Source organism: Haliaeetus albicilla, chromosome 7, assembly GCF_947461875.1.
Source record: "Haliaeetus albicilla chromosome 7, bHalAlb1.1, whole genome shotgun sequence".
NCBI lineage: Eukaryota > Metazoa > Chordata > Aves > Accipitriformes > Accipitridae > Haliaeetus > Haliaeetus albicilla.
In genome coordinates this window covers 34,068,066-34,081,929 of record NC_091489.1, presented here as the reverse complement: position 1 = coordinate 34,081,929, position 13,864 = coordinate 34,068,066, and the positions used below count along the sequence as shown (strand labels likewise).

At 43.0% G+C, this 13,864-nt stretch overlaps 1 protein-coding gene across 1 annotated transcript in view; it reads left to right on the top strand.

Annotated features, from left to right (window-relative positions):
* Positions 1–3,301: 3,301 nt before the first annotated feature.
* The window catches only part of REL (REL proto-oncogene, NF-kB subunit), a 33,976-nt gene continuing 23,413 nt past the window's right edge, over positions 3,302–13,864 (top strand). Inside the window, exons 1-3 of the mRNA XM_069787641.1 lie at positions 3,302–3,549; positions 8,965–9,107; positions 12,489–12,637. Of these exons, the coding sequence (XP_069643742.1) occupies positions 3,543–3,549; positions 8,965–9,107; positions 12,489–12,637 (299 nt within the window). The 5' untranslated portion in view covers positions 3,302–3,542. The remainder of the gene's footprint in view (positions 3,550–8,964; positions 9,108–12,488; positions 12,638–13,864) is intronic.

The window sequence follows — 13,864 nt, the reverse complement described above, 5'->3', positions numbered from 1 at the left end:
CAGATCGCAGCAGAACAAAATTGCATACAGGGTAGTCACAGGAACAGAGGGATCTATCTATATGCTTGCATGATTTTGAGTAAGGCCTCTTTAATTTGCTTAGGTTTTTGCCTTTTATTTGGGAAGGCTTCTTGGTTTCTGTAGAACTTTCCCCTAGTTTATGAACATGAATGTATTATGAAACAGCCACGTTGTGCTTAGACTAAAAGATCATTTTGTCCCGCTGTTGTGCTTTTCCCTGGGCATCAGCTTAGGGCTACTCCTGGAGAGAGAATAACTGCCAAGAAAATGTCTCCACTCATACTGTCCTTCCTCCAGTAACTTTGTCCAAGGACTTCCTGAGCCAGATCTAGTCTCTACGTATTCAGGTGATGGGAGCGTATAGATCTTATACAGTGAAACACCTCATATGGTTGGTTTTCCTCTAATTTTATTATAGGTTGTTTTCATTTTAGGGAAGGGGTGGGGATAAAGTTTTGGGGATGCTGTAAGAAGTGCAATCTAATCATCTTTTTCTTAAAAATAATATCCAGAAGCAATTTGTACCGTAGAGACTGGAGTGTATGTGAGATACTACCTCAATTTCTAACATGCAGTCTTAAGGATTATCTTCGAGTAGCCTGTTCCTGCAAGCCCTAAGAGTTAGAGTTCAAAAGAGATGGGGAAAAATAGGGAATGTTTATTGATGTTTTACTCATAACATGGTATTTGTATTGCCTGGAATATTGCCCTTATTTTCACATCAGTTTAGACTGTATACCCTACAATAACATTTTCTTTCTGAAGAAATGAGTAGACACTTCTGTTTTGAGCCACAGAGTTTCCCAGGTACCTTGGTCTGTGTCTATTCAGTACCATCATGGGCTAAAGAAGTAGGTGGGAACCAGAGATATAAACTGTATTTAGGGAAGCACCTAAATTTATTCTTCCTGAAAGGCCACAGTTTATTACCTGAGATTTTGCAAACCAGCCTGAAGGTGAGAAAGGAAAAGTGTTTACTTGCTTCATGTGCCTGTACTGATAGCTTGCTTTACATCCAAAACCAAAACTCACATCTACACTCCAGCTCCTGGGTAATAACCTCCCAGGGCTTTCCTGGCTTCAGCTAGATGAGAGGAGTAGCACCCCTTTCCCTTTTAAAATCCTGTCTGGATCACTCCTGTAACCTGCAGGGATGTGTATGCCCTCAAATTGGGAGCATTTATCTGGCTCTTCAACCTTGTGAATGAAGGCTGCCTGAAACTGTTGTGCCACAGCCAGGTGATCAATTAAAAAAAAAAAGAAGTAGCTTCTAATGTTAGATGTTCATGAGCTAAATGTGTCTGGATGCGGGTACTTACCAGAGAGAAATCTGGGTTGTGTGTTTTCCTATTTGCTGCTGCTTTTACCATAGAGCAGCACAAGCAGTGAGATGCTGAGGTCTGAGCACCCTCTGTGTTAACATGCCATCCCACTGGCATCTTCTAACCCCATTGCCAAAAATGCAAGAGGAAAACATCTGCCCTCACCTCAACCCCCAGCTACCACCTTGAAGAATGTTTTGTCTGAGGTCTTTTTGTTGGTGTGTGCTCTGGGGTTATGTGTGTTTGTCTAGGTAAAGTCTAAGTTTGGTTTAGAATATTAGAACCACTTTCCTGCTTTATTTTACATCATCAGTCATATGGAATCCAAGACATCCCCAAAGACATGAAGATCTAGTCCTAATTTCTCATGGTTTTAGGGCACTGCTGGTTTGTACCTTTCTTGGTTCTTTTGTGGGAAAGAAAATGAGAAATCAGGTTCTTCTGGCAAGAAACTGACCCACAACCATAAAATTATTTCAGCATAATATCTAAATATAATAATGTAGCTGTTCTTCACTTTTATCTTCTAAAGCTAATGTCACAGACTTTTGATTATCCTGTGTGCCCGCTAGGATTCTTCTATTCCAATTTCAGTTGTAAATTTGACAGGGGGGTGTAACAATCCTACCATATAATGAACTGTGAATCTTAAACAAGGAAAGTTTTGGTTGGGGAACGGAGAAAGACAACTTCCGTTTATAGGAAATATGCTGATAGTTGGGCAAAATGAAGGTTATAAAGGAAAGTCCTGTTAAGTTGAGATTGTCTACAGAGCAGGAAGAATAACAAGCATAGGGCAGTCTCTTTGCTTAACTACCTGGGTTAGTGTAAGGATTTGCAGATTATAGAACAGCATTTTCTGCTGTAGTTCATTTCTATCCCTCCCAATAACCTTTGCTTTAAAAAAGGGTAGGGAGAAAAAGAAAAGTAAAAAACTACCAGTTACATACCTTGCTTGAGCGCTCTTTGAGGCTTTTCTTGTTATTTTATTAATGTTTCCTTTTCAAGAATGCTAATTCACTTAACTGCATTTTCACGTGTGATGGTGTACTGCATTACCCAGAGTAAAGATTTACGGGGGAAAAAAAATTAAAGCTTGTTGCTAACTAAATGCAGTCTTGTACCACAGTGAGGTGTGGGCTTGGTGTTCCTTTGTGCTCCTCTCTTTAGAGGTGTCTTTAATCCCCTAGATTTGCTTGTTTGTTACTGACCCCCTGACCTGATCCAAATTTGGGATCCAGCATTCATCTCCTTCACTTGATCTAGCTGTGTCAGGGCCAAGCTGTGAGATGTATTTCAGGTTTAGATCTGGAAACCTCTGAAGGTTAGGTCGATTTTAAATTGACCATTGTGCCTCAGTCAGCTCGTTGCCGCTTAGTTTTTCCTTGCCTTCGGTATGGGCCTATCCCCCCTAGTACGCACAGTTTCGTGTTACGGCTGGCCGCGTGTGACCACCAGGCCCCACGCCACTGGGAAAAACACGGGTAACACGAGAGCTTGGTCTCTGGAGGCTTACAGCGAGGCAAAGCGGGCTGTCCGTGATGGAGGGATGCTGCAAAGGCAGGTGCCCTCGAGGCGCTGAAAAGGAGGGTGAGGGGCACGGGCTAGCCGAACCGCTCGGAAGAAACACGCTCTAAGTACCTCTGCTGTGCCCTGGAGTTGGGGGACTCCAGCAAAGGGCATTTAGCTTTTTGTTCCTTTGACTTCTGCCTGCCGCGAAGGGAAGGGAAGGGGCCGGAGGACCGGCTCCCCCCCGCCGAGGCGGGGGGCGGCTTCTCCCCGCAGCGGGACGGCGTCCTCCGCCCGCCCCCTACGCTTCCACTCCTCCTCCCCGCGGCGGGGGTGAGGGGTCTCGGCCCCCCCGCCGCTGCGCTGCGCTCCGCTCCGCTCCGCTCCGCTTCTCTCCTCGCCGGCCCGACGGACGGGCGGGCGGGGCCGGGCGGGGGCGGGAGCCGGAGCCGGGGCGGGGGGCGGCGGCAGCAGCGCGCACGTCCGCCCGCCCGCCGGGAAATTCCCCCTGAAAAGGGCGGCCTGCGGGGCGCGGCGGCGCAGCCAGCCAGGGCGGGAGGGAGTCGGGCCCGGCCGGTCTCTCCGAGCCAGCGTCCGTCCGTCCGTCCCTCCGAGGTGTGCGGGGCCCGGGCGGGGAGCCCCACCGCGGCGGCAGTGGGTGGGCCGGAGCGGCTGCGCGGAGCCGTCAGCATGGCCGGTGAGCGGCGGGACGGGGCCTAACGCGGCGGCCGGCGGCGGGTAGCGGTGGTGGCCTGTGTGCGGTACCGGTGGGAGCGCCGGGGACGGCCGGGGGCAGCGGCCCCGCGGGGCACCGGAGAAGCGGGGCCGTTCCCACGGCCCCGGCCCCGGCGCGGTGCGGGCTGCCCAAGCCGAACCGACCCCCCCCCCGGCGCCCTTCCTCCCCGCTTCGTTCGCTTTCGTTATTTCGAAAGAAGCGATGGCTGGTTTGGGGGAAATGCGAAGCGTCGGCTGGTTCTTGTCTTTGTGCCGTGAGGGATGCTGTGCTTCTCCCCTTCCGCCGTCCCCCACCCCGACTGAAGCCCGCAGGCGGGCGGAGGTAGGGGGGGGACAGCGCAAAACGGGGGGACAGCAGGCTCCCCCCGTCACCCCTGCGTCTGCCTTCACTGTGAAATCCACGGCCGTGTAGCTCGTGAAGTGGGCTCGTGGAAAAAGTTAGCGAAGACAAATCACGGGGTTGTTCGCGTTAGTTGCGGCAAGGTTTTATAAGGCTGTTTGGTTTCTGAATGGATCTTCTCAATCTTAAAATTGTGCTGCTAAAACGTTTAGGCGTTAAGTAAGAACGTGGGTCTCCTGTCTGGGCTAGAGGCGTCAATAGGCCAAAGACTCTGTGATGGTCCACAGGATCTGTTCACATAGGAACTTGCCTATGAGAATGGAAATGAATAAGAAATAGAGATGGCATAAACACAAAGTAACGTAGATAAGGGATCATGCATTGACTAATTACAACGAAAAGCACAGTTAAGTTTCTTTAGGCGAAATGAAACCGAACTTGTCATCTTCTCAGTTTGTGTCTCTTTGGTATCTTTCTTAAGACTTAAAAAAACACCAAAAACTTATACTTGGCAGTATTAATTAGAATAGCATTTCTAGAGAAAGGTGTTTTCCAGCCTCAAAACGCAGCTCTGTGTGTTCTGTTACCACTTAGCAAAGTATGAACTTTCACTCCGGCTAAATATGTAGGTGTGCTAACTATCAACAGAGAGAGAAAACAAGTGGATTTGTAGGGAGGCATCTTTTAAATGTTACCTTGTATTTTAGAGTGGCAAAACTGAAGCAGGAGATAGCACTTTTTTCTTTCTTTCTTTCTTCATGTCTTCATATATTTTCAGTGTAATTAGGAACCAGATAAGGAATTTTTCAGTAGGGGAAGTTCATAACTTCCTGGTACTAGTTAGCTTTTGTACTTGGTTTTTTTTTTTTTTTTTTCTCTTTTGGTTGCTGTTCTGTAACATAATGTAACACAACAGTAAAGAGGAAGTTCACGAGCAGCTATGTTTCTCTGTTAGAATCTGTACAGTTTAAGGAGTCCTAGGTAGACTACAGCGTTCTAAAACAAGAATTTACACTTTCAGTTATCTTAGACTGAGCTAGAATGTGCTATATAACAACTCTTCCACCATCGTCTCTTTTTGCCTGAGGTGTTGCAGAAGGCTATAAGCGTATAGATTGTCTGCTCTTGCTTTTCAGAAATGGCTATTGCTGTGGAGGACGTAGGGTCAGCAGTGATCTGTACAGAGCAGTGACATCAAAGTTGAAGGGCAACACTCCTCCCCTGGGCGTCTCGCTGCAGTCACCTTGGATCACAGGGTTTCGGGTGATACTTTCACGTCTTCCACAAAGACCCACAGCTGCTTTGCTTTCACATGCAGATGTTGCTGGAGAGTCTGTTCACAGGGCGCTCCTAGTTGTGTGAGAAAATGGCAAATTGTGTAGTCCTTCCAGAGCCTTTGAGCAAAGGGACGCGACGAAACATATGAACCCTTGATCCCCTTGTCGCTTTGCTTGGTGGCAGCATGTCAACGCTTCCTCCCTCATGGCACAGGCCACGTTAAACTTTAAACCAGCCCGGGTTTCTCCTCATGGAGAGGTCTGATGGAAATGTTGTTTTGAGTTTTTGGGATTGTCCTTTTGTTCCTTTTTGTATTGCGCAAAACAGATGAGAATAAAACAACCTTCAGTTCTTGAATGAGTATAAGCTGGCTGAACTCCTGGAGCTGTTACTGCTTTTATCTTTTTTTCCTTGTGTATGTAATTGGGATGCTTGTTCTCCTATATTCTCTTTTAAATTATCGAGTGCAGTATTCAGGGCATGGGGGGAATAAACAATTTTATAACAAAAAGAACAAGAGGCAGGTTGTAATATGTAGCGTAATGTTTCTATTGCTAGCTTGTGTATAGGCAATTATAATTAATTACAAATGCAAATTAAACTCTTAACCACTTAGATGAAGGATCAGCTAGATTTTTGCTTTTCTTCCATTTCAAATGGTGTTCCAAGTAGTTGTGGGTAGGTAGATAATATGAGTAGCTGTGCGTTTCTCTTCCAGAATTAGCAAAAGAGAGTTTGTTTTTTGACATAGCTCTTGTTTGTTTGACAAACACAGCAAGACCCGAAGAGGGCAGGTCTTTAGCAACTGTGTGGGAACTAACAGGCCTCTGTGTGCGGGAGTAGATTGTGAAATAGTTAAGCCATGCTACTTCACAAGCACATTGCTGATTTACAGAAATGGGGAACACTGAACAGACCTCCACTTTGCTGCAGCGTGCTGATAATACCTTTAGTTTGCACAAACACTTTTATGTGTTTTCTCTCTACACAAAATGTGATGACACCCATAGTCATTGTAGAGATGATAACGTGATTCTTAAATAGAGTGAGAAAGAACCAAGATAAAATGAAGTTTAATGTTTAATCTCTGGAGGCTACTGCGTCACTGAGCTTTACTTTCCCACAACCACACCTGCTGTTAAGCAGTGGGTTTGCCTTCAATGACATTTGTTTCAACCACAGCCCTGTAAAGATCACCGAGCCCGGAGTTTTAAAATAAAGTGCTCTTAATAGGTGAGAAAAAAGCCCTTTTAAGCAAGTATTAGTAGAGCATGAAGGGAAATTATTGGTTAAAGCAGAGAGAGTTAAAGACTTGAAGTGATTGTGTTGTGTAGTAGTTTCGAACAGCAAGGCTCTAGCTAGTTTTGACAAATACGTAATGTATGTGGGTGTACTGTGCGTCTGGTTAGCAGCTATGTAAGCATGTGCATCTCCAAAGTAAGATGATTAGTAGGCACTTTGCTGCAATTTTGTCATTATAACTTCTAAAATAGATTTTTAATTTACTGTATGGATATGTGCCTGTATTTGCGGCATAGTGTATTACGTAGGAACGGGAAGGTGAGATTCTTTTCTCTCCTCGGTGGCATGATGGAAATGGGAGGCTGACTGACATGCAGCAGTCGCTCCTCACTGCTGGCAGAAATCCTCTGTTGTCTGGTCTGCTGGACTGCGCTGATAAATACAATAGTATAAGTAAACTTGAAGTGTGAAAGTTAAATAGCCATACACTGGTGTTGTGATCTTGGTTTTGTGAGAAGCTCAGACTTCTGCTCTCTCTTTGAAAACAGCTTTATATCATTGCTAGGCTTTTTTTGTTATCAATGCCTGCCCCCCCGCCCCCACTCCCCTTTGCTGGACTTGCTTATTTTCTGGAAAGAGAAAATATGCAAAACTTACCTAAAGGAGGGTTAGGTGACACCTGGGAAGTATCTAGAAAAGGGACCATCCTTGTAAGTAACTGGACCTAGAGTAGTGGCTAATGTGTATTTAATGTGACAGCTTACGGTCTATTTTCAGAAAATTATTTAAAATCTACTTGATGGGAGGTGATCAGTTTAGATATTGCATTTTGATAAATTGTTAGAAGGCAATATAGAAAGTCCTAAACCGTAGTTCTCAAATGTTTGGCGCCAAATACAGTCTGGAGCTGAAATGCATTGTGCCTTTTAAAAGGCATTCAGGTTTTGAAAAGGCACAGGTGTTGCTGAAGACAATTCCAGCATAAGAGCTGCTTTTGCATACTGCCATTCCACAACTGTCTGTATGTGTGTTACAGTTGAAATGTCACCTTGGTCTGACCTGAATGCACATCTTGGAGATGCAGTTCTTTCCATCCCTTCTCTACTTCTCTTAATGACTTTATCTTTTAGGTTATAATATTTTCCTACTTTGAGTATGAACTGCTGCAGCACTGGAAATGTTTTGCAATCAACAAATCCCAGGCATAAAGTTCAAGCTTTGTGTTGGCAGGTATACCAAAATCACTGTAGGTGCAACAAAAGAGAAGCTTTTATTATGGAGTTAAAATTGGAATCCACCTCTTTGCCAAAACTCGTACGCTATGGACTCATAGGCTGTATAGACCTTGGGCAAAAGGAAGTAGGGGATCTTTTACTCTTTTAGCACTTTCAATATATTTAATGACTATTTTGCTTATTATGTTGAAGTCCAAGCACTTTTTTTCAGCGCTGTGCCACAGGATCTTGCCTGTCATGTTTGTTTGTGATGCTCAACCTTGCTTGAGTAGGATGCTATTATATAAAGATGACAGAGAGCTCAGTAGACATTTCCATAAGCTACGTTCTTCTGATCGTGCAGCACCATGATGATTCAACTTCTACAATATTTACTTACCCTCTTGTTATTTGTTTTTCACATGCCATCCCACTGTTGTCACTGTTTGATTGACTATCCTGTTTGATGTTCTCAGTGAGATATATTAAATAGCTTGTTACTGTCTGGCAATAAAACATCATTTGAAAAGTACTTACACTCTTGCTAAGTTAATGTCTTTCTAACTCCCCCATTTAAGAATTCTGCGGTCTCTTGTTCTTGTCTATCACTTGTGTTTCCTGAAAACCTCTTTTTGACAACTGCCCAATAGCTTTTACTGAGGTTTCTTTGTCTGGGGAGATACTGCAACTAGAAGCTGGCCTTGTGGGAGGTGGGCAACTCAAGATATGGAATTCAATACCAGCAATCAGGTATTTTCTGAGCCCATGGTGATGGTATTCAACCCAGTAGGGTTGGTTTTGGTGGGGTTTTTTTTGCATAATTTGCATAGTTTCTGCTTCACTATAAGAGGAACCAAATCAATCAATTCTGAGGAAACATCTTCACTTTCAGAGGACATTTAAGTGAACATAGTACTGACAGTACCTGTGCTTTGAGAGGACAACCGTTCCTAAAAGCATATTAAAATTAAAAACATCAGCCATTCCTGCAAAATAATGATTTGTTTTCTGCTGTATAAAATCCTCTTTCATCAGACACATACTCTCCAATAGCTGAAAGAAGCAAAGTTCTAGGTGAGACAGGAGGGGAGGATGTGGTTTGCGAATTACTTAGATGGCATTGACACCTGAGGCTTCATTTAAAATCTGTTCTCTCCCTTCACCCTCCACCTTCAATGTGTGCATTTACATAAAAAGATGATGGTAATATCAATCCAAAGAGTCTAAATTTTCTAATTCTTATATCTTCTGCTGCTTGTTAAGTTCCACTGTGTACTAACGTTGAAAATGTTTTGTTTTTAAGGTGGCCCTGAGCCCTACATTGAAATATTTGAACAACCCAGGCAAAGGGGCATGCGTTTCAGATACAAATGTGAGGGAAGATCAGCAGGCAGCATTCCAGGAGAACACAGTACTGAAAACAATAAGACGTTCCCTTCCATACAGGTAAATACAGCTTTTATCCGTGAATTACCATTGCCCAGATTAACACTGTGCTGTTAGCACATTAGCTATGTGTTGGACTCGGTGTAGTAAATAAAATAGTTTTCTTTTCATGTTCTGTTATTCTGTCCTTGGCATACAGATGTAGTTGCAACAGAGTGGAAAAAGAGTTCCTTGCTCCTAGCCATTAAAAGATTTTGTTTCAAATTTGCAAGAGGAGGAGACGAGGGCGTAGAGGTAGTTAACAAAGCACTGGTAGAGAGGGAACTCGGTGAAGTTACGCATTATTAGGGAACCATTCGTTATTAGCTTTTTCTGTACACACTTTTGTTCCAGTTTCTTAGCTATGTGACTTGGGGTTTGTTTTTACTATTTGGACTGCAGTATGAATTTTGGGAGAGCTCTGAAGGAATTTGTGTACAAAATTTGAAAAGGCTTTGAAAAGCTGCTGGGCGCAACATGAAAGAAGGCACTTTGTACAACCGAGCAAAGTAAGAAAGTGACTTGCAGCCAGTGATTTGGTGATTAGGCTCCTCAAAAGAAACTACCATGAAGTATGTGAAGTCAGAAGGGGATACAGAATTTAAAAATGAGCTGAGAAAGGGGAATTATGTGGTCAGAGCACCTGCAATGAAGACGAGTTGGGTGGTTGCATTATGGATAGGTTGGGAAATCCAGAATGAAAGGATTCAGAGTAGCCTTAGCAGGTACGATCAAAGCAGGGACAAAGATACAGACAGTAGAGGTGGAATGGATGGAAGCACTTTGGCAGTAGCTTTCATATGTGGGACAAAGGAATATGTCAGAGACCCTAGACATGTAGGGTAAGGGAGAAGAATTTCTGGTCTCCTATTTGAAGTTTAGTTGCTAATGTTTCCTTGAACTCTTTCAATTTGGAAAAAACTTTCAGAGATGAGATTAGAAGAGAAAGCTCAAATACAAATGGGAAGTTAAGCGGACTTGCTATCTTGAAGTACACTACAGTGCCTAGGAACAGAAGCTGTGTATCTGTGTTTGCAGTGTGTGCAAGTATAAAAAAAAAAAAAAAAGTACAGCCGAAGATGGAGTCTCTGGAATCACAGCAGAAAAAGAACAGATACAGAGGACATGAAATCTGAAAAATATGAGATGTGTTAGGCTGAGGCATAAAAGCTCTTTAAGAAGAGGGAGAGTCTGAGAAAGGTAGTATTGGTAATCATGTGTTGAGCAGCAGAGTGAGCCTCTACTACCCAAAGCAACTGTGGAAGCTGGTCTAGCCATGAAGCCAGAATTACTAAGGGAAAAAGCAAAGAAGGTTCAGCCCTTGACTATCACAGTGTCAGATTTGGTTAAGGAATGCAGGAAATGGAAATCTTGCCAGACTTTTTTTTTTTTTCTTCCCCCCCCAGCGCTCTACCAATTGAACAAGGAACTACATAGGCAGTTGGCAAAAGTAAATACTTTCACAGCCTCTCAGCCTAAGGCTGTGTCAGGGCACAAGTTGAACAGGCAGTATAAGCCCTTGATACCTCTTAGCCAGGACTGTGCTGCCCATGAAGGCCAGCCAGAACCCAAAGGGAAGATGGGACATGGGTAGGTGACCGTGCAATCCTGGCAAAGTTTGTTCTTTTTTAAAGGTGACTGTTGATGACAGAGCTGATTGTTACTGATAGCAGGTGATTTCGAGGTGAATTCCTGCCTCCCTGAAGCCCATAGGAGGCTTTAGTGCTGATTAGCTGCTAGGGGAGTCCCCTCTAGAAATGGAAACATCAATGAGGATGAGAACAGAGAGGCCAGGAAGACATTAAATTTCGTGGTGTGGTTATGATGAAGAACATCAAGGAGGAACTGGAGAATCAGAACGGGCTACATCAGGCTTCAAGTTCAAGGGACTGGGTTTGAAATGAGGGAGAAATGATGTAATAGTTGAAGAAGGTGAAGGAGTGGTGGCATTTTTATTTTAAGAGTAAAAAGTAATGGTTGCTTGTATGAAGGCCAAGAAAGGAGCCAAACTGGAGACTGAAGAAGCTAACAGATGATGGAAGCTAGAGGAGTACAGGTCAAGTCAAAGGTTTGAGATGTTGGCCGAAAAGGATATATGATGGATCCTTGGGGTCTCAGGAGGAGGAAAGAAAGGGCTGCAGGAGGAGAGGAACAGTTAGTTATAGGGCAGGAGAAGTGGAGGAGGAGAGCTCACCTCCACACAAATGGGTGCCTGAGCGAGTCTTGTATTTGCTTTCAAGTTGTTATGCTTCAAACAATTTAGGCCAAACTGTTTTTTGTTTGGGTTTTTTGGGGGTTGTTTTTTTTTTGTTTGTTTGTTTGTTTTGTACACTCACCCACACAACCCTTGGTGACTTCACTGGTAGCTGTCAGCATAAGGGAAGACTTTTATGCACCTGAGAAATGTGTGCTGAATTAGGCTGATGACTGCTGTGAAGGCTCTAGTAGGAGCTTGAGAATTTGGTACCCCCCTTCCTGAATGTAAGATTGAATATTCACTGGAGAATTAATAAAAAAAAAAAAAAAAAAAAAAAAAAATAGACTTCATAGGGGATTATGTCGTGCTGTATCTGTTAAGATCCTCTTTTACTACTTGGTGTTCCATGCACAGGTAATATCTTTATCCCTGAAGCTTTAGGAGTTTTTTCCTAAGATCTTTGGAGCTGGACCTGTCCTTCAATAAACATTTGCATGTGGTCACCTACATAGAATTTTGCGTCTTTCATTGTAAGGCTAGGTATGGTAATGAAGCATGTCCTGTTACGTTTAGTCTTAAAGCATTACAAGCTGGTTTAAGTCTAAGCTTCTGTATTACCTCTGGTCTTTTGAACAGGGATGAATTCAACTCATATAAAAAGGCCTGGTAAGATGGTGAAGCAATAGATCTCCACCCTCAAAAAAAAAACAAAACCCAAAAAACAAAAAACAAAACCACCAAAACAAAAGAGGGAAAGAAAAAAAACCCCAAAGATTCTTTAGAGCCTTACAGACTTCCTTCCCATTCTTGCAGTAGGGTAGTTTAAGAGAACTGAATGGATTGAATGTCAAATACTGGCACTAGCAAACTTTTATCATTACAAATAACCAGCTGCTTTGGCAAAACTAGCAGGTGAAGTATGTTGGTTTACTTTGTGAAATAGATGAGATATGCTTTTGAAAAAAATTTTCACTTTTCAAATATTTTGCCAAAAAGTTGGGGTTTTGGTGTAAAATGAACAGAACTAAAATGGAATGAACAAAACTCCTGAATAGTCCTGGCTTTTACAAAGCAATAATGCCATTTTCTTAGCTGTGGTGTTTCTCCCATAGAGTATTTTAGGATAAAATATATTTTCTGTTACATGTGGGGACTTTACTAGCCCTGATATCTAACATCTAGAAAATATCTCACATTTTTTGTAGATTCTGAACTATTTTGGAAAAGTCAAAATAAGAACTACATTGGTAACAAAGAATGAACCCTACAAGCCACATCCTCATGATCTGGTGGGAAAAGACTGCAGAGATGGCTACTATGAAGCAGAGTTTGGGCCAGAACGGCGAGTCCTGTCGTGAGTAATGGTGTTGCTTGGGTGTTTGATTCATTATGCAAGTGATTTTCTAATCTTATGTTTTAAAACTCTGACTAGTGATTAAAAGAGCAATTAGTATGCTGTGTTTGCTGAAGTTTACCAATCCATCTCAGAGAGAGGACAACTTCTCTTTGAAGTATTTCCTCCTTTTTCAATACTGCACACACTTATCTTTGGTCCTATTCTTTTCCTATCACCCTTTTCTCTCCTTCATTTGTTCTCCCAAAGTCTGTCTCCTTTTCCTTTTTCCCACTTGTTCAGTAACACTTCTTACTCTTGAGCATGACTCTCTCTCCTGGATGTGAAAATGATGAGTAATGGAATGTGTAACAACATCATTAGAATTAGTACTTCACGGTGATTAGGGAAGTGCACGTCTTCCATGGGAATTCTATTTGGATTTTCTGGAAACTGGTGGAGAAAGTTTGTACTGGCTGAGTATCACATCCTTTAGAAGATAATGGTTGTGACATGTCCAGAAACGTGTTGGTAGCTGTCACTGTTGTTGCTGTTTGTTTGGGTTGGGGGGGCGTGTTGAGTAAAAATACAGATTCTGCTCAGGCCCAGCTCTGTAGAGCAAGCATGCCAGGGAAGGATCTACTTGTGGATGCAGTAAGGAAAGTTCAGGCTGTGTGCGAGATGTGTTTCTTAGTGCTGTTCAGAGAGATATTAAGAATATCTAAAATACAGTTGTATTTGATGGCATTTCCTGTAAGTTCACCAAGTCTTACGTAATAAAGTAAAAGCAGAGTAAACTGCAACAAATGTTGAGTGATGATTGCCGGAGAGGGGAATTTAGAATTGATAAGCTGTTTGTGGTTGACAGTTTGCAATGTAGTAAATTTGGAAGTAGGCTATTGCTTTGGGGTAAACATAACTGAGCTGGGAAGAAAATAAGGTAAATATTTCAGTGTATAAGTAGCTCTTACACACTGCTCTCAGGCTGATGGGATTCTGTTGATGTTAGTGAAATTACTCCACGTTTACGTGGGTTTAGTCAGTAGAACACTATTAAAGGAGAGAACTGAAGACGCAGTCTGTTTGAAGACGATGATTGTCTGATGGTGAAATACACAGTTGTAATAGTGGAGATGCTTCTTCAACATACAGCCTAGGCTCAAGTGATCATGAATGTGGTGCAGCATATTCAGGTGGCACGTAGCATGTTGACTGTACTGCCTTTTGCTGTTAGAGATGCTAACAAAT